At 43.0% G+C, this 19,553-nt stretch overlaps 1 protein-coding gene across 1 annotated transcript; it reads left to right on the top strand.

Annotated features, from left to right (window-relative positions):
- The first annotated feature begins 653 nt into the window (after nucleotides 1–653).
- LOC112902794 (probable protein phosphatase 2C 75) lies at nucleotides 654–15,074 on the top strand. Its single transcript, XM_025971973.1, has 5 exons — nucleotides 654–1,259; nucleotides 2,557–2,925; nucleotides 3,010–3,127; nucleotides 14,024–14,247; nucleotides 14,356–15,074. The coding sequence occupies exons 1-5, from the start codon at nucleotides 1,062–1,064 to the stop codon at nucleotides 14,764–14,766; spliced, it is 1,320 nt and encodes a 439-aa protein (XP_025827758.1). The 5' UTR covers nucleotides 654–1,061; the 3' UTR covers nucleotides 14,767–15,074.
- The last annotated feature ends 4,479 nt before the right edge of the window (nucleotides 15,075–19,553 follow it).

Genomic DNA, 19,553 nt, shown 5'->3' with positions numbered 1-19,553 from the left:
CATTTTATAATTTATACGCTTTTATTCTTGACATATGTTGTGATATCTTGATAATCTGTTGTATATATGCGTGACTTGATCCTGGCGCATATATGATTGCTCGATTTATGTTCTTATAAATCGGGTGTGACAATTGCAGATGTTAGAATTGGTATACATATAGACCCTATGTTGTGTGATGGCATCAAATTTGCAAGTTGCCGCTCGAGCTGAGGAGCTAAAGAAATTGCGATGCACCACGCTTGTGGAGGCAAGTCTATAGTGAAGTACTTGTGGCAATATACAATAAGCGGCTGCCTTCTCGAAATGCAGCTTCGTAAGTGTTTCTTGTTTAGATTGTTTTATTTTTTTTGGGCAAATTGTTTAGATTGTTTTAGATAAGATTGGGTTGCTATAATATACTAATAAATAAATTAAATTTTTAATAGTTTCGATGGAATAAAATTATTTTTAAATAATTGCTCTTTAAAGACGTGCCACGCACCACTAGAAAATAAAAATCCCCTCTTAATTCACTCCGATCCTTCATAATTCCACTGTGGAAGCGATTAACCGCAGCAGCCGAAAAAGAAGCCAACCGACTGTGCTGCTTAACCCGATCGGGCCACTGCCCAAACCGCGCACAACCTCTTGTTCCTCCCTGCCCCTCGTACTATTTTCCCTCCCCGATTTCGCCGTCGGATCCACCAGCACCCTATTCTTGTCCGCTCCCCGTCGTGCCTTTACCTTTTTCTTTGCCCGCCTCTGCCACCGCCACTGCCGCCTGACGTGCCGCCTTCTGTGCTGGTCGGTCCTCTTCCTCCCCAGCTCCCGCGACGCGATCAAAATCGGAAGAGCCACCGCCACCGCTTTGTCGCACAAAGATCGATTTGGGCGGCGCGGGCCGCGAGGAGGTGGGATCTTGGACGGCATTGGGGCGGACCGGAGACAGGTGGGTTGTTTCTGATAGAGGAGGCACAACGGCGGCGGCTACGGCGGCAACGGTGGCGACGGCAGCGCCGTCGGGTGGCGGAGGCAGCGGGTGCCTTGACTGCCTGCATGATGTGGTGCGGGCGCTGTCGATGGGATCGTGCCTGACGGCGGAGCAGCGGCCAGCCACAGCAGCAGGGGCGGCACCCGGGGGCAAAGAGCGAGAAGGCAGGACGACGGAGGAGGAGGTCCCTGGGAGGATCGCTGGGAACGGAGTGGGCAGTGCGGCCTGCCTGTTCACGCGGCAGGGGAGGAAGGGCACCAACCAGGACGCCATGGTCGTCTGGGAGGTATGTAATGTATATCTATCTGCTGGTCTCCTGAGATCTCCCTTTCTTCATTCTATGACAATCGACATCGTTTACCTTCCGACTGTCTCTACATTTATTAATTGCCAAAGTTCGTTATCGTCGATATCAATCTCACCAAGGAGTATTAGGAACGAATCCATGCTTTTAATGGGATAAGCTCAATTAGAAACGAAACATTCAGAATACTATGTGTTGATCTGCCAACCCTTCTATCTTCAGGATAACATTGCATAATTTTCCTGAAGTTTGATGTGTTTTCATAGGAACAATTGGATGACACAGAGTCTTGGCATGGTTCATCGATCATCATCTTTCCCTGCTACCATAGTGATGTTCGCAGACTAAGTAATCATTGGATGCAATAAACCATCTTTCTTAGTGTCATAACCCTTATGTCCTCCGCTCATATAGAAATAATGTCATGGTTTATTATGTTCTCTGGACTTAAAAGTTATTTCTTGATGGTCCATGGTTCAAACTCTGAATAATGTAATGCTTACTGACAGTGCAGCACCAAAATGTAGCTACTCCACCTGCGTACAACTCCACAGAGCAAAATAGTGAATGTTGAATTTTCCAATTGCGTTATCATCCCATCTTTGACACCCTAGCTTAATAATGATGCCAGCCTCATTCAACTGTTTTGATTTCATTTTTTTCTACAAGGTTCAACTATCTGATCTGATGCATCTATCAAATGTTTTAAAACGAACAATGGAATGACTAAGTGGTTGAACACTAGGCATGTCGCAGCATCTCCCAACAGTTTCAGTGAATTTGAAGGCTTGGAAGTTTGGATGTTGCAGTCCATCTTGCGTCTTTCATTCAAAGAAAAATCTCATAGTATTGCGATTTGCTCATTGAGGAACAGGATTGTTGTTTAGTACTTACCTTGTCACAAAAGCATGTCACTTTGGGTTGCTTGCAGCCAAAGAACTGAACTTTGAATCAAATTTCTTGTTGTAAATTGAATTTAAATATCTGAAAACAGTGTTGATAATTTGTCCTGAGAAATATCTTCATAATAAATATTTTTTCTATGTTGATAAAAATTAGCTATCAAAGTTGTATATTGGTCACCATATTGGAATGTTAGGAAAGCTTGACCTGTATATGCATCAAATGAGCAAAATAGAGAATGGAAAATTCCTCCATCTTTGACACTATAGCCTTTCAATGAAAAGTTATGTTTGCCTCCTTTGAAAATTTTGATCTTTTCTTTGCCTTCTCTTGATATATGATCATACCTTGGAAATACCATTTTCATTATGTACAGAACTTTAATGGAAGAGCAGACACAATTTTTTGTGGAGTTTTTGATGGACATGGCCCACATGGCCATGTCGTTGCAAGGAAAGTTAGAGATACTCTCCCTTCAAAGCTGCGTGATTTGATATATGACGACTACGGGGAAAGCCCTATCAGCAACTCAGATGGCTCAATTCTAGAAGAAACTTTATCCCCATATGCAGATGCAGAAGACAAGTCTCCCATGTCTGGACAGAAACGAGAACATCGGGAATTCTTTTGCACAATGAAAGATTCGTACCGAAAGGCTTTTAGAGTAACAGATAAAGAACTTAAATTACACAGAAATATTGATAGCATTTGCAGTGGAAGTACAGCAGTTACTTTAATCAAGCAGGTACCTGTTTTCTTTAAAAATGGGTTAATTTTACTTCAGAAGTTCCATATGTTGACTATTTAAGCTTTCCCTCTGTATTATCAGGGCGAGGATCTTATTGTTGGGAATTTAGGTGACTCTAGGGCTGTACTAGGCACCAGAGATCAAAAGGGTCGTTTGGTGGCTCATCAGTTGACAGTTGACCTGAAACCTGATCATCCAAGTAACTCTCCCTCGCTTCTCAAATTTAAAATACGTTCTTCTACTTTTCAGTTCCAATTTGAGTCATTGACTAGCTTGGTAGCTCCTGCTAGGCAGCTACTAGTGACTGTGTGTGTTGTCGTTGGTCACCATTTTTCCATATTACTTTGTATCTATCATTCTTTTACAATAAATATGCAGCAACGTAACAAATGTTTGTTGGTTTCTCCCTTGACACAGAACACTTCCCTTGTTATGTGTTCTTAGCCCACAATTCTGACCTTTAGAATATTCATATATTCAACAGAGGCAAATTATTTATTTCACGAGGCCTGCCAACTGGTACAAATAAAATTTTGATTTTGTAAGGTTACCCGACTGGTTGCCATTGAAGTACACTTGCAGTCTTACAGAAGCCTAAGTTAAGTGACCACTGGCCAGCAAAGCCTTTGTCAGAACTGGAATATTTGTTTGATGGACTATGGCACAATTATTTTTCTTTCATATCATAGACAGCTCTGTGCTGTAGGGTGTTGATGGCGGAGTGTGGGAGGGAACAGTTATATTGTGATGATGCAGAGGTAGTAGAAAGTGGTGAAACAGTGCGTGGCACCAATGAATTGTGGGGGAGGGGCCACTTGGTAAGGGTCAGCACTATTAACGGTGCAGCTAGTCTTATGCCTCCAGGCGATGCATCCTTTTTGTTTAACAAATTGTGGTTGGTGGGATGGTTCTGCCCCTGAGCATCCTTTTTGTTTAACAAATTAAAGACTAATGAGGTTATGTACTATAATCCTGTCCTTTTCAGGCATATTAAGTGCTAGTGATCTGGTGAAACAGCTGAAAATACCTATTTTTCGTGATTGAGATAACGAAAAGGATGAAGCTTACACTAACGAACTAGAGGTCATAAGGAGTTGGATACCGAAAGGTGCAGTAGCTTCAGGAAAAAAGAGAATTTAAACACACTTACAAAAAATGCTCAAGTGGGTCTCAAAATGCAAGTTCTCCATTTGTCACTTCTAATTAATTAGGATCTCAGTTTCTTTAGTGGATGTTGCAAAGAACGTAGTTGCAGGTAGTAGGAAGATCAGGTTTGATGCCCTACCTTGGCTACCATGGCTAGGAGAGGGGAATATAGGGAGGGAAGGAGTTAGAGATAGGGACTTCATTGTTTGCTTGGCAATGATGTGGAGTTACCACACATGATAGCACTAAATTGTAATAGACCAACTAGGGGTGTAAATTGGTGACCTTTAGGTGCACCTCCAACCCTCTTTAGTTCAAATATTTGTGCTAATTTTTCAAATTGAAATCTTATTTTGAAGAAATAGTACAAATATTTGAACTAAAAAGGTTGGAGGTGCACCTAAAGGTCACCAATTCGCACCTCTAAGATCAACTATTTGTATAATACTTTGCTTGCTTAAGGATGAAATCTCCTCGTGATCAACATGGGGTTCAAGCCAGCATGATTGGCGCTGACCATGCAGCTAGCTATCTCTGTAGTCTGTACCCACACCAGTGGCACTATACGCCAACCATAACATCTAATCTATACATGACTGCCCCACAAAGATTAAGAAAGTAGGCTGCATCACTCCAGAATCCTCGCCAGGGCAGATATTGCGGGTGCATGGAGGGAAACTTGAATATGAAGGAGCCAAGGAGAAGATAGACAAATCCCTGAAAGCCAGTGAGATAGATTAGATGTTTTGATGCCTTCCACATCAGCTCATGCAGAGTTGTAAACTGCGAACAAGTCAGGCCAAAATCAACGCAGCTTGCTTGGACCAAAATGACCATAATCTTCTCTACATATTTGGATTTCAATCATTTTGTACTCTGAAAATCTAGTAGCTTTGCAACCAAACACAGCTGTTGTTCCTTTGTCGTGCTCAACTACAAATTAAATCACTCTGTACAGTAGTACAACTGGTATCCTCCTGTCTAGACAGTGGCGGACCAAGACTAGGGCTGAAATTTAAGTACATAAACTATCCATACCAGTCATACATCAAGAAATAGCAAAAGATTGGAAATTTCCAATTGTGATGATACTTGACATATATGCTTAACAATGCGATGTAATAGATAAAAACTTACATGCAAATGTGCCCATTCTAGTGAAGGTGCATTTGAGGCTCCATGACTTCATCTTCATGGACAGTAGCACCTGGACATGGATAAGATGGAAATAAACATTAACAAAAGGAACACAAAACTAAAATTAATTATTGAACAAGGAACATTCATTTGTACTCTGAATCACTGAATGTAACCTATTACATGCCATTGAAAAATTACCTGACTGTGCCATGTAAATAAAGCAGTAACTAAATCAGACTGCCATGTGCATCTAGTGTGCCTTCTAGCGCCAGGCTGTTGGCCGCCCTGTGCATCAACTATCACGTGCACTGTTCAACCGTGCCCAGTGGGAAGTGGCTGGTTAGCCGGAGCCAGTGCCCCATGAAAGGGCGACTGAGCGAGGGCCACCGTCCACCGGTGGCGGCCATGAGGCCATGATGAGCCCGCAAGGACCCCTAGGTGGAGCCAACAACCGCAGTCTATGGAGGAGGGGACAAGGATGATGATCGTCTGATCAAGGGAGGCAGCTAGGGTTTGGATTTCGGTGGTGGCGGCGGCATCTTTCTGCTCTCGTGGGAGTGAGAGGTGGGCGACACAGAGGCTGGAATGTTAGAGGCGTGTGCGGTGTGTCGTGTGCATTTGCTGCCATGCTAGGTTAGTGAATGTTAGACAACTAGGCAATTTTTGGTATATTTTAATTCCAAATATTACTAGCAATTTCATGATATAAATGAGTGATAATGTGTGAATGAGATATGTGCATGTGTTCATGTTATTCTTACTAATAAGCATGAACCAAGATTTAAACCACAATAGGTTTAGTAAGTACCCCAAGGCGGGACCCGTGCCGGGGGCACCGGTTGCGCCGTTACCAGCTGCAATAGACAGGCTATTCGACTGGCCTTGCTCGAAGTAGCCGAACTATGTCGATGCAGGAAGAAGTTCGCAGTGCAGTCCCACAAACGGTCACGCCGGGAAGTAGACGAAGTAGTCGTTCCCACGAACGGTCACCCGGGAAGTAGACGAAGTAGTCGTTCAGGGAGCGAGCAGTCGCGTCAAGACGCTCCCCAAAAATCTGATTGCCCGCGTCCCGTGCAGGACCTTCAGCGAGCAAAGGTCCCGGAGGCCTGCTCTCGCTAGAGCTGTGCGCGCAGCACTAGCGATGGGAATGGCAGAAAGCAGCTGAGGGAGAAGAGAGAGGTCTCCTTAGCAGGAGTACCTTGCTCAAGTGCTGAGTTGAGTGAGGATGGGAGGAGGGGGTGGTGGTTTATATAGGCGTGAGGTGCCTCAGGTTCAATGAACCTGGACGTCATAAATGACTTTGATGAGCGGCAGTTATTGTGCCTCAGGTTTAACAAACCTGGACGTCGTAAAGAGCCTTGATTGTCCGGTCATTACTGTCAACATTAATTCTCTGTTTTAATGCTCTTTACAGCAAAACGTCCTTCTCATCTCAGCACATCACGTCACGTCCGTGCACGCGCGCCGCGCCTCGGCCTCGGCCACGGCCACGGCCTCAGCCTCGGCCCGGCTCGGCGAGACGAGCGCGCGCACGTGGTTCACCGTCCTCCTCTTACCGGCTTCACAAATGGTGTACATGAGGTCCACCCTTCAAGTCGGTTGAGATCCTCCTCAATTCCCGGGACGGAATTAAGCTAATGATTCCCTAGCATTTAATAGTGGGCTTTAAATTCTTTTAATGTATTGATTAGAATAAATGGGCCAAGCCCGTAACTCCAACAATCCCCACCAAGAAATTCAAGCCACACTAGAAATGCCCTTATTCCCTCATTGATATACCAGTATTTGACAGAGACTGTTAAGTTGAACTTCCATTTAGGACAAAAGCTACACTTATTCACAACTATACAATGGACTATGCCTTGAATTGACAGTCTTGTGCAAACAAGTTTGACCAGAGCCCTACACTGGTACTAGGCTGCAAAAGCATCCCCGCGATTTGGAGCTTATAAGTCATACTCCAAGCCCTTCATGAGTTTCTAGAGAATACCCAGTTCTCATAGACCATGACTAGTAGTTAGACTCATATAGGTGTGTTCCTTTCAGATGTTCTGTAGGACAACATCTTTGTTTCAAGAAAACAACTCATTTGTTTCAAAGAAACCACCTGGAACACATTAAGGTATAGACCAACCTGCCATACAGATTAGAAGAGAAATGCACCTTATACATGGAATGAGCCCTTTTCACAAAGGTTCTCTTCTCACAGTCAGACTTTAGTTTGTTTCACCATCCTAATTCACGGGATCTCCGATCACATAGGACAGGTTTCCACTATAGAATGACTCACGTGGGTCTCAAGCCCAATTCCATAGATGCATTGTCTATCACATTTCGTGAAAGACCCTTTGTAAACTGATCTGCCAGATTTTTAGCCGTCTGAATATAGTCCAGGGCTATAACTCCGGAGTTTCTCAATTTTCTGACAGATTTCAACCGCCTTTTCACATGTCTAGATGACTTCATGTTATCCTTTGAACTGTTCACCTTGACAATTACCGTTTGATTGTCACGGTTCATTCATTAGAATTGTCGGTAACGGTTTTTCAACTATCGGCAAGTCCATAAGGAGCTCACGAAGCCACTCAGCCTCAACAGTGGCGGTATCTAATGCTGTGAGTTCTGCTTCCATAGTTGACCTCGTTAAGATGGTCAGCTTGCAAGACTTCCAGGAAACAGCTCCACCACCAAGTGTAAACACATATCCACTTGTGGCCTTTATCTCATCAGCATCAGAAATCCAGTTTAAATCACTGTACCCTTCTAGTACCCTTGGGTACCTAGTGTAGTGAATTCCATGGTTCATTGTCCCCTTTAGATAGCGCATTACTCTTTCAAGAGCCTTCCAATGATCATCTCCCGGGTTTGAAACAAACCAGCTTAGTTTGCTTACAGCAAACGAGATGTCAGGTCTTGTAGCGCTCGCTAAATATATTAATGAACCAATGATCTGAGAATATCTCAGCTGATCTCGCATTATCCTTTTGTTCTTTCTAAGAATTAAACGGGCATCATATGGTGTTGAGACAGGTTTATAGTCGCTATAACCAAAGCGACTTAACACCTTCTCCACATAGTGAGACTGTGTATGAATCACCCCACCATTGCTCTCTTTTACCAGTTTTATATTAAGGATAACATCAGCTTCTCTCAGATCCTTCATCTCAAAATTTTGAGATAAAAACTCTTTGACTTCCTTAATCACATTAAGGCTAGTGCCAAAGGTCAGTATGTCATCCACATACAAGCACAAAATCACTCCTTCAGCCCCACCATAGCGATAGGACACACATTTGTCAGCTTCGTTCACAACAAAGCCAGCAGATGTCAAAGTTCTATCAAACTTTTCATGCCACTGCTTAGACGCTTGCTTGAGACCATATAAAGATTTCAACAACTTACAAACCATTCCTTCTTGACCCTTTGATACAAACCCATCCGGCTGATCCATATAGATCTCCTCTTCTAACTCTCCATTGAGGAAAGCTGTCTTAATGTCCATCTGATGAACGAGAAGACCATAAGAGGCTGCCAGGGAAAGTAACACTCGAATTGTGGTCAATCGGGCAACTGGTGAATAAGTGTCAAAGAAATCTTCTCCTTCTTTTTGGGTATAACCCTTGGCCACAAGCCTAGCCTTGTACTTTTCAATAGTACCATCTGGCCTAAACTTTTTCTTGAACACCCACTTGCATCCAACCGGTTTACATCCATAAGGACGTTCAACGACCTCCCAGGTTCCATTAGACATAATAAAATCCATCTCACTCCTCACTGCTTCCTTCCAATAGTCAGCATCAGGAGATGAATATACCTTTTCAATGGTTCTGGGTGTATCATCTATAAGGTATACAATGAAATCATCACCAAAAGACTTTACAGTCCTTTGTCTCTTGCTCTTTCTTGGAGCATCATTGTTATCCTCCTCAGGATTTTCCACAAGTGAATGTCCATTGTGTTCTATCGGCTCAGCAGAGCCATCATCCTTGATGAACTCTTGCCTAGATGAACTTGTTTCATCTCTCATGGGAAAAATATTTTCAAAAAATGTAGCATCTCTGGACTCCATTATAGTACCAATATGCATGTCAGGTATTCCAGATTTCACTATTAAAAATTTATACCCAACGCTGTGAATAGCATAACCTAGAAAGATACAATCCACAGTTTTAGGTCCAACCTTACATTTTTTAGTTATTGGCACACTCATTTTTGCCAAACAACCCCATATACGTAAGTATGACAGTGTTGGCCTTTTCTTCTCCCATTCCTCGAATGGAGTTATCTCTTTATTCTTTGTAGGAACACGGTTTAGGACATGACATGCAGTCAATATAGCCTCACCCCACCATTCCTTGGAAAGTCCCGCTGTATCTAACATGGCATTAACCAAGTCCGTTAGAGTGCGATTCTTTCTTTCGGCAACCCCATTTGACTGAGGTGAATAGGGAGGCGTCCTCTCATGAATAATACCATGTTCCTCGCAGAATAAAGTAAATAAATTTGAGAAATACTCGCCACCACGATCTAACCTAACTCTTTTGATCTTTCTCTCAAGTTGGTTTTCTACTTCAGTTTTATAGATTTTAAAGTAGTGTAAAGCTTCATCTTTTGACTTCAACAAATAGATGTAACAAAATCTAGTACTATCATCAATCAAAGTCATGAAATATTTTTTACCACCTTTTGTCAACACTCCATTCATTTCGCACAAATCGGAATAAATTAATTCTAAGGGTGCCAAGCTCCTTGCCTCTGCGGTCTTATGAGGCTTACGAGTTTGTTTTGATTCAACACATACATGACACTTAGAATTTTTGACAAAAGTAAACTTTGGAATTAAGCTCAAATTAGCTAAGCGCATCATACAACCAAAATTAACATGACAAAGCCTCGAATGCCAAACATTTGTTTCATCAACGTTAATAACATTGTATGCAACTTTATTACAAACATCTGACAAAGAAAGACGGAACAAGCCTCCGCTTTCATAACCCTTTCCAACAAAAGTACCAAACTTAGACAAGATACATTTATTAGACTCAAAGACTAATTTAAAACCATCTCTACACAGTAGAGAGACGCTGACTAGATTCTTCTTGATGGTGGGGACATGCTGCACGTTCTTCAACTGCACGGTCTTCCCTGAAGTAAACTTCAGATTTACCGTACCAACACCAAGAACACGTGCATGCGATCCGTTCCCCATCAGCAAGGAGGAAGTCCCGCCGGTCTGGTAAGAAGAGAACAAAGAAGTATCAGCACAAACATGAATATTAGCACCAGTGTCAACCCACCATTCGGGTGAACCAAAGACTGAAAGAACAGTAGGTAATAAATTACCGTACCCCGATGTTCCTCCAGGCTCGCTAATAACCATGTTGGCGGAGTCGTTGCCTTTGCGGTTCGGACACTTTGCAGCAAAGTGGTCCGTACTAGCGCACACATAGCAAGCTCCCTTCTTCTTCTTCTTCTTCTTAAAAGTGGTTGTCTGCTTAGTCTTTGGTTGGTTCTGCGGTGGCTTTTTCTTGTTCTTGCGGGAGTTGTTCTTCTGAACAAGATTGGCGCTAGAAGCACCAACAACTCCTTTCCTACGTATGTCCTTTGCTCTCGCCTTCTCCTCAACATCAAGAGTCCCTATGAGTCTATCTATGGTGAACTCCTGTCTCTTGTGTTTTAGAGAAGTAGCAAAGTCCCTCCAAGAAGGTGGCAGCTTAGAGATTATACCTCCGGCCACAAACTTATTGGGTAACACACATGGGGACTCTTTGCTGCAATTTTTAAGATCTTTTGCCAGAGTATGTATTTCATGAGCCTGTTCCACCACAGAACGGTCTTCGACCATCCTATATTCAAGGAACTGCTCCATGATATACAACTCACTCCCGGCGTCAGATACTCCATATTGAGCCTCAAGAGCATCCCACAATGCTTTGCCAGTTGGCAGCCGGATATAAGAATCCACCAGGTTTTCACCGAGAACACTAATGATCAAGCCTCAAAAGAGGATATCAGCCTCATCGAACACACTCCCTTCCTCTGGAGGGAACTGTTCAGGCTTACCCTCTTTTACATGGATCACTCTCGATAGTGTTAACCATAGTATAAGCCGCTCTTGCCAACGTTTGTAATTTGAACCATCAAAAGGTGGTGGTTTGATTGATGCAGCAAAGCTAGATACCGAAAGTCTATTAACAAATTCAGGTTTTTGGATTGTTAGACAACTAGGCAATTTTCGGTATATTTTAATTCCAAATATTACTAGCAATTTCATGATATAAATGAGTGATAATGTGTGAATAAGATATGTGCATGTGTTCATGTTATTCTTACTAATAAGCATGAACCAAGATTTAAACCATAATAGGTTTAGTAAGTACCTCAAGGCGGAACCAGTGCCGGGGGCACCAGTTGCGCCGTTACCAGCTGGAATAGACATGCTATTCGACTGGCCTTGCTCAAAGGTCACGCCGGGAAGTAGACGAAGTAGTCATTCAGGGAGCGAGCAGTCGCGTCAAGACGCTCCCCAAAAACCTGATTGCCCGCGTCCCGTGCAGGACCTTCAGCGAGCAAAGGTCCCAGAGGCCTGCTCTCGCTAGAGCGATGGGAATGGCAAAAAGCAGCTGAGGGAGAAGAGAGAGATCTCCTTAGCAGGAGTGCCTTGCTCAAGTGCTGAGTTGAGTGAGGATGGGAGGAGGGGGTGGTGGTTTATATAGGCGTGAGGTGTCTCAGGTTCAATGAGCCGCAGTTATTGTGCCTCGGGTTCAACGAACCTGGACGTCGTAAAGAGTCTTGATTGTCCAGTCATTACTGTCAACATTAATTCTCTGTTTTGGCCTGGCTCGCCGAGGCGAGCGAGCGCGTGCTTGTGGTTCATCGTCCTCCTCTTACCGGCTTCACAAATGGTGTACACGAGGTCCACCTTTTAAATCGGTTGAGATCCTTCTCAATTCCCGATATGGAATTAAGCTAATGATTCCCTAGCATTTAATAGGGGGCTTTAAATTCTTTTAATGTATTGATTAGAATGAATGGGCCAAGCCCATAACTCCAACAGTGAATGGGGCGGATGCACATAGGCAGCTTGCTGCTGGACTTGGCTTGTGGCATAGAACTCTTTAAGTCCTAGTGGCCTGGATGGTACCAGTTATCAGAGGGCCCAAGACTTGGGCTACGGTCCTAGTGGCCCGGCCACCTTCGGAGTCCTGATTTATCTTCGGGAAGAAACTTGCTTACCGATCAAGGAATCATCCACTTTAAGACGCGTGCCTGCGCGAGAGAACACAACCAGGCGTGGGGAGTATGTGCACATGTTGCAGTGCTGCCACTAGGTGGTTGTCTGACAGTGATAAGACAGGTGGCAGGTTGGTGTTGGTTGGTTTGAGGTTTGGCTTCCAAATTATAAACTCACTTTTCTCGGTAATGGTGCATTCAATTTCAATTCCGTTTGAATCATGATGTTTCTTAGAATTTTCTCTGGAAAACGAGATTCAATATAACTATTCTAATTTGTTATTTGAATGTAAACATTTTGAGTGAGCTATTTCAGCATTTAAGATATACTAACTCAACATTTTAGATATACTATTTCAACATTGCCGTATAAAATGTTGAACTAGATTTAAAGAAATGTTGAATGTAGTACTTTAAAATGTTGAATAAACTAACTTCATACTTTACTCGTGTTTTTTTCAAAATAAAGTTAATATAACGAGGCTGAGAAAAGAATACAAAGAAAAAGTTGCTAACATGCCCACATGCTCCTCATGCGTCGTGTGCACTGCACGTGCCCAGCGTCCAGCACTCTAGCCGTGATGCCTTTGTTTTTGTTGAAGCATATGTATGGCGCATGCAAAAAAATAAGTAAACGGCCAGCTTAGTTTGTAGGCTATTTTGGGTTGGTTACTGGGCTGCTACTAGCTTGTAGATGTACATGCAATCTATTACTAGATTATAGATGTACATTCTATCCACCAACCAGAAGGTAGATAGGAGCCCCCCGTGTCTAAATGATCCGGACCTTGGAATGACACGACACTTGATATCTATCGTTATCTAACAACCATAAGTTATTGGATAAACTGACTTTAGGAAAATGAAACAGCAAATGTATGAACATTAAAAGAATTTCTGTAATGTCATTTTTCCTAATTACACTTTTACCATGGCTGTATCATATCCAAGGTTCCGTACGGCTTTAATGCCAATTGCATTACATTTTCCCTGTTTCTTCGAAATTATCCAACATTTTCAAGCTGCACACTGGCCATGTTACCAACAACGATTTCAATCCTCATCATATTTTAAAATGGGAGCATTTTCATCGTGACTGACAAAATGTTTACCCTAGGAAACATATTATAATTCAGAAACGCATTTTATTTAGGAGCACTTTGCCAAACACTTCTCATGCAACTGCTTCCACAACCAGCAAACATTGAGCAAGAGGCTATAACCGGAAAAGCAGTGAGACAACTCAAACAAGATCTAAACCTTGAGCGCCAGTTTACTGTCACCTAGCGTACTTTATAATCACCCAATGAACCCATGGAGCACCTCAGCAATAATGTAAGGTTTTTTCTTTTAGTATATCATCACTAAGATTTGTGACAAGTGATCCAAGCTTTGCACATCAACAAAACAGGGCATGTCTCGCGTGATTGTTTGTGATCCATATTTTAAAAGAATATAAAGTGATACGTTCATTACCTGTTTCAACAGGCCTTATGCTATACGGGGTTTTTATGTAGATGTTGCCAATATTGAAAATAATGGTGAAGAACTCAGCATACAATATATTGTTTTATAGGGGAGGCAAGGAGAATCAAGCGATGTAATGGAAGGGTCTTTGCTCATCAGGATGAACCAGATGTGGCTCGTCTTTGGCTTCCTAATTGCAACTCCCCTGGTCTAGCAATGGCACGAGCTTTTGGTGATTTTTGTCTAAAGGATTTCGGGCTAATTTGTGTGCCTGAGGTCACTTACAGACAAATCACAGAGAAGGATGAGTTCATTGTCCTTGCTACAGATGGGGTAATGAAAATATTTGCACTTATTTACTTATTTGGCTTTCAAATGTCATTCAAATAAGCACTAATTGAACTACTTGATCCTAAATTGCTCTGATATGCATGCCTACAGGTGTGGGATGTCTTGACCAATCAGGAAGTCGTGGATGTTGTTGCTTCATGTTCTGATCGTTCCTTTGCAGCTCGTTCTGTTGTTGACTTAGCAAATCACGCTTGGAGGTTCAAATATCCAACCTCCAAAACTGATGATTGTGCAACGATATGCCTTTTTCTCGACAAGGATGACAGTGCTGGTGGTTTATCAGGATCTTCTGTTAGTAGCAAGGGAATTGGCTCCAGTCCAAAGGCACAAGGCCGGTCAACAAAGCCCAGGCTCAGTAGTAAAAGAGTAACACCTGAAGATGCAGATGATGGAAGTGACTCAAATATAAGTGGAGATGACAGGTCCTCGGAGAGCTTCACCAGGTTGAACACACTACTGACACTACCCAAGTTCGGTGACACAAGCCCAATAAGGAAATGAAGCATACTGAATTTGCAATCAACAGTATACTCACTGTTGTTTTCAGAAGGAGAGCGTTGTCGGCTTTATTAGCATGTCCGGTGAGCTCTCATCCTTACCAGTGGTTCATGGAAGGATGAGTGGGATTGCTGTTTTTGTAAATCCTAACTCGCTTTCTGGCTATAGAGTAATGATTATGCAGCATGCATTTGAAGTGAATTTTTAATTTGTTGAGAGTCACTTTTCCCATTTTTCTATGGCTGCTCATCAAGCATTTCAGTCAAACAATGTCTGTACTCTGGTTTGATACGTGAACAAATCCTGCTCTCCTAGTGACATCTTTAATCTTTATTAATGTCTCAGACATATTGGAACTATACTCAGAAGACAAATCTCTTTCGATGATCAACTGTATTTGGTCAATTTATTGACATGCTTTGCCACATCTTGTGGCGGTGTGGTGAGCCACATTTCTTTTTCATGAGTAAAGTGCATGGCGGTCCTCGAAGTTTGGTTGTCACATGATGGAAAAAATAAGAGTTTCAGTTTTAAATTAATCCGAAGATAAATTATGACCATGATGATAATAGCGTACAGAAAAAGAATAGATCTAAACATACTCATAATGTAATTTAAGATAAAATATTGTAGCAGTAAGATCAACCCTAACCAGGTATGAAAGGCATAGTTAGAGATAGGAAACCGTACGTTTCTTGTCTGACCGGAATAACCAGGCAAAGAAGACGACGACGTCGATCAGCATCTCCGCGCGCTTGACGACGCCGAGTCACGCCCCACTGACGAGGAGGTAGACGAGCCGTGGTGACGAGGACGTAGAGGACGGCGATGTGGAAGCGTTCGAGTAGTCGCGCAGAGCGCTTCCCAAAAACCTTTTTCGCCCTCTCCCAGTGCAGGATCGCTAAGAACGAGGTTCTGGAGACCTGCTCTCCCAATCGCCGGTGCACGCCGATGAACAGGATGAAGTAGCGTATACGGCGGCGCAGCAGGCAGGTTGAGGCGCATTATGCGTCTTCTCTTGTGTTTTGTTTCTAGCCGGCACCTGTGCGTATTTATAGGAAGGAACCGCTAGGGTTTTTGGCGTCCCAAAAACCAAGTCGGTTACGAGTCTCAAAAATTCCGTGCGTGAAATCCGTAACATATTCAATATGGCAAAAGGAAGCCGCCGGGGAGCAATCGGCTTTCTACAGCTGATTTTAGGACCATTCACGCGCACGTCGCGCGCCCTTCGCCCGAGACTGGAGAGCCGATCATGGGGAACAATCGGCTCTTTCACCCGAGACCGGAAAGCCAATCACGGGGAACTATCGGCTCTTTACAGCCGTAGCAGAACACAAATCTACAAAAGAAAGCCGATTTCCCGCAAGAGTTGGACCCGGATTTTGGTGGACCATTCACGTGCACGTCGCGCACCCGCGCCCTTCGCCCGAAGCCCGAGCCCGAGCCCGGCCCGGCCCGGCCCGGCCCAGCGAGGCGAGCGCGCGCGTGTTCTTCCTTCTTCCTCTCACCCACACTTGCAAGAGCATGGAGAGCATCCAACTATTTAAGTTAGCTTCCCTCCACCTCCACTAGTAAGGTGGGACTAACTTGTTGCCATGCACCTATGAACTAATGGGTCTTTGAGATTTTATAGGAATTATTTGGATTACATGGGCTAGGCCCAAATATTCCAACAATCCCCCAACAGATCTCAAAGTCTCATTGTGGCTTTGCCTCAACCCACTATTGTTTGTTATACCAGTGTTTCAATGGAGACTGTTAAGTTGAACTTCTATCTAGAACAGCAAGTTACACTTATTCACAACTTGAACAATGGACTAAGCCTTGAATTGCAAGTTTTGTGCAAATAAGTTTCACTTACAGTCAAACTGATACTTGACCTCCAGTAGGCTACTACGCGGTTGGAGCATATAGGTCATACTCCTTGGTCTCTACATGAGCTTAATAGAGATCACCCGAATCTCACAGACTGCGACCGTTCAACAGTCAGGCTCATATAGGTGTATTCTTTCAAGAACGTTCTGCGGGATAACATCTTTGCTAATTAATGCCAACAGAATACATTAAGGCCAATGCTAACCTGCCATGCAGTAATCGAGAGTATTGCATCCTTCTCGAGTGAGTTAAAAGATTACTCTCATGCTAACCTCTAGCTTGTTCTTCCCAGATCCTAATTCACGGGATCTCCAATCATATAGGTTGGGTTTCCACTAGTGAATAGCTTATACGGGTCTCAAACCCATCTCCTTGGATGCATTGTCTATAACATTGCGTGACAGCCCCTTAGTGAATGGATCCGCCAGATTTTTCTCAGTGTGGACGTAACCCAGAATGATAACTCCGGAGTTTCTCATTTTCCTGACTGATTTTAACTGTCTCTTGATATGTCTTGAAGACTTCATATTGTCCTTTGAACTGTCTACCTTGACAATCACCGTTTGATTGTCACAGTTCATCATTATTGCCGGCAATGGTTTCTCAACAATAGGTAAGTCCATCAAGAGCTCATGAAGCCAATCGGCTTCCACTGTAGCTGTATCTAGTGCTGTGAGTTCTGCCTCCATAGTAGACCTCGTCAGGATCGTCTGTTTGCATGATCTCCATGAAACAGCAGCACCGCCAAGAGTGAAAACGTATCCACTAGTGGCATACAGCTCATCTAGATCCGATATCCAATTAGCATCACTGTATCCTTCCAGTACTGCAGGAAAATCGGAATAGTGAATCTTGTATTCCATAGTACCCAACAAGTAGTGCATTACGCGCTCAAGCGCATGCCAATGATCATCTCCCGGATTATTAGTGAACCGGCTCAACTTGCTAACAGCAAAAGAGATGTCAGGCCTCGTTGCACTCGCAAGATACATGAGTGAACCAATCATCTGTGAATATCCCAATTGGTCTCTGCCAATTCTTTTATTCTTTCGAAGGATCAAGCTCGGATCATAGGGAGTTGGACTAGATTTGCTATCCTTATAGCCAAACCGATTCAATATTTTCTCCACATAATGGGATTGCGAAAGAGTAATACCATTCTCTCCCTTGATCAGCTTGATGTTGAGAATAACATCAGCCTCACCAAGATCTTTCATATCAAAGTTTTGACACAAGAATGTCTTGACCTCGTTGATTACATCAAGACTAGTCCCAAAGATCAGTATGTCATCGACATATAAACACAATATAACTCCTTGACCCCCACCATAGCGGTAATACACACATCGATCAGCCTCATTGACACTAAAGCCTGTTGATATGAGTGTCGAGTTGAATTTCTCATGCCATTGCTTAGGTGCTTGCTTCAGGCCATACAAAGATTTATACAACTTGCACACCTTGTCCTCATGATCCTCTACTACAAAACCATCAGGCTGTGTCATGTAGATTTCCTCTTCCAGCTCTCCATTGAGGAAAGCTGTCTTAACATCCATCTGATGGATGAGAAGACCATGCGAGGCAGCCAGGGAGAGTAGAACACGAATAGTGGTCAATCTCGCAACAGGTGAGTAAGTATCAAAGAAATCTTCGCCTTCTTTCTAGGTGTAACCCTTAGCCATAAGATGAGCATTGTACTTGTCAATAGTACCATCAGGCTTAAGCTTCTTCTTGAACACCCACTTGCAACCCATAGGTTTGCAACCATACGGTCTTTCGACCAGCTCCCAAGTTCCATTGGAGAGAATGGAGTCCATCTCGCTACGGACAGCTTCTTTCCAATCATCCGCATCGGGAGATGAGATGCATCAGTGATTGTTTTGGGAGAATCATCTATGAGATAGACAGTAAAATCATCACCAAAAGACTTTGCAGTCTTTTGCCTCTTACTCCTCCTAGGAGCATCACTGTGAATCTCCTCATGATTTGATTCAAGTGTATGTTCATCATGCTCAGAAAATTCAACAGATTTAGGAGTTGTATTCACTGTTTCATTTAGAGGTAATGAAGATATAACATGCGAGTCTTTCATAGGAAAAATATTCTCAAAGAAAGTAGCATCACGAGACTCAAGCAGTGAATTTACATGCATATCAGGCACCTCAGATTTAACTACTAGAAATCTATAAGCAATGCCATGATGTGCATAACCCAAAAAGATACAATCCACAGTTTTAGGTCCCAACTTGCGCTTCTTGTTGATTGGCACATTCACCTTGGCCAAACAACCCCATGTGCGCAAGTAAGAGAGTGAAGGTCTTCTCCCAATCCACTCCTTGTAAGGAGTCTTTTCCTTATTTTTCATGGGAACTCTATTCAGAACATGACATGCAGTCAATACTGCCTCCCCCCACCATGCCTTAGATAATCCAGCGGTGTCTAACATGGCATTAACCAAGTCAGACAATATGTGATTCTTCCTTTCAGCAACCCCGTTTGATTGGGGTGAATAGGGAGGCGTCCTCTCATGAATAATGCTGTGTTCTGCACAGAATAAGTCAAAATCGTTAGAGAAATATTCACCTCCTCGATTGGACCTAAGTCGTTTGATCTTTTTCTCAAGTTGGGTTTCTACTTCAGCCTTATAGATTTTAAAGCAGTTAAGAGCCTCATCTTTCATTTTCAACAAGTACACAGAGCAAAATCTAGTTGCATCCTCAATCAAGATCATGAAATATCTTTTTCCACTTTCTGTTAACATGCCATTCATCTCACAGATATCTGAATGGACGAGTTCTAGAGGTGCCAAATATCTCTCCTCTGCCACCTTGTGAGGTTTTCGAGGTTGCTTAGATTGCACACAACTATGGCACTTAGAACCTTTGACTATGGAAAAATTCAGAATTAAACTCATG

The sequence above is a fragment of the Panicum hallii genome, chromosome 8, assembly GCF_002211085.1.
Source record: "Panicum hallii strain FIL2 chromosome 8, PHallii_v3.1, whole genome shotgun sequence".
NCBI lineage: Eukaryota > Viridiplantae > Streptophyta > Magnoliopsida > Poales > Poaceae > Panicum > Panicum hallii.
Note: the sequence above shows the minus strand (reverse complement) of the source record. Positions and strands in the feature narration are given on the sequence as shown.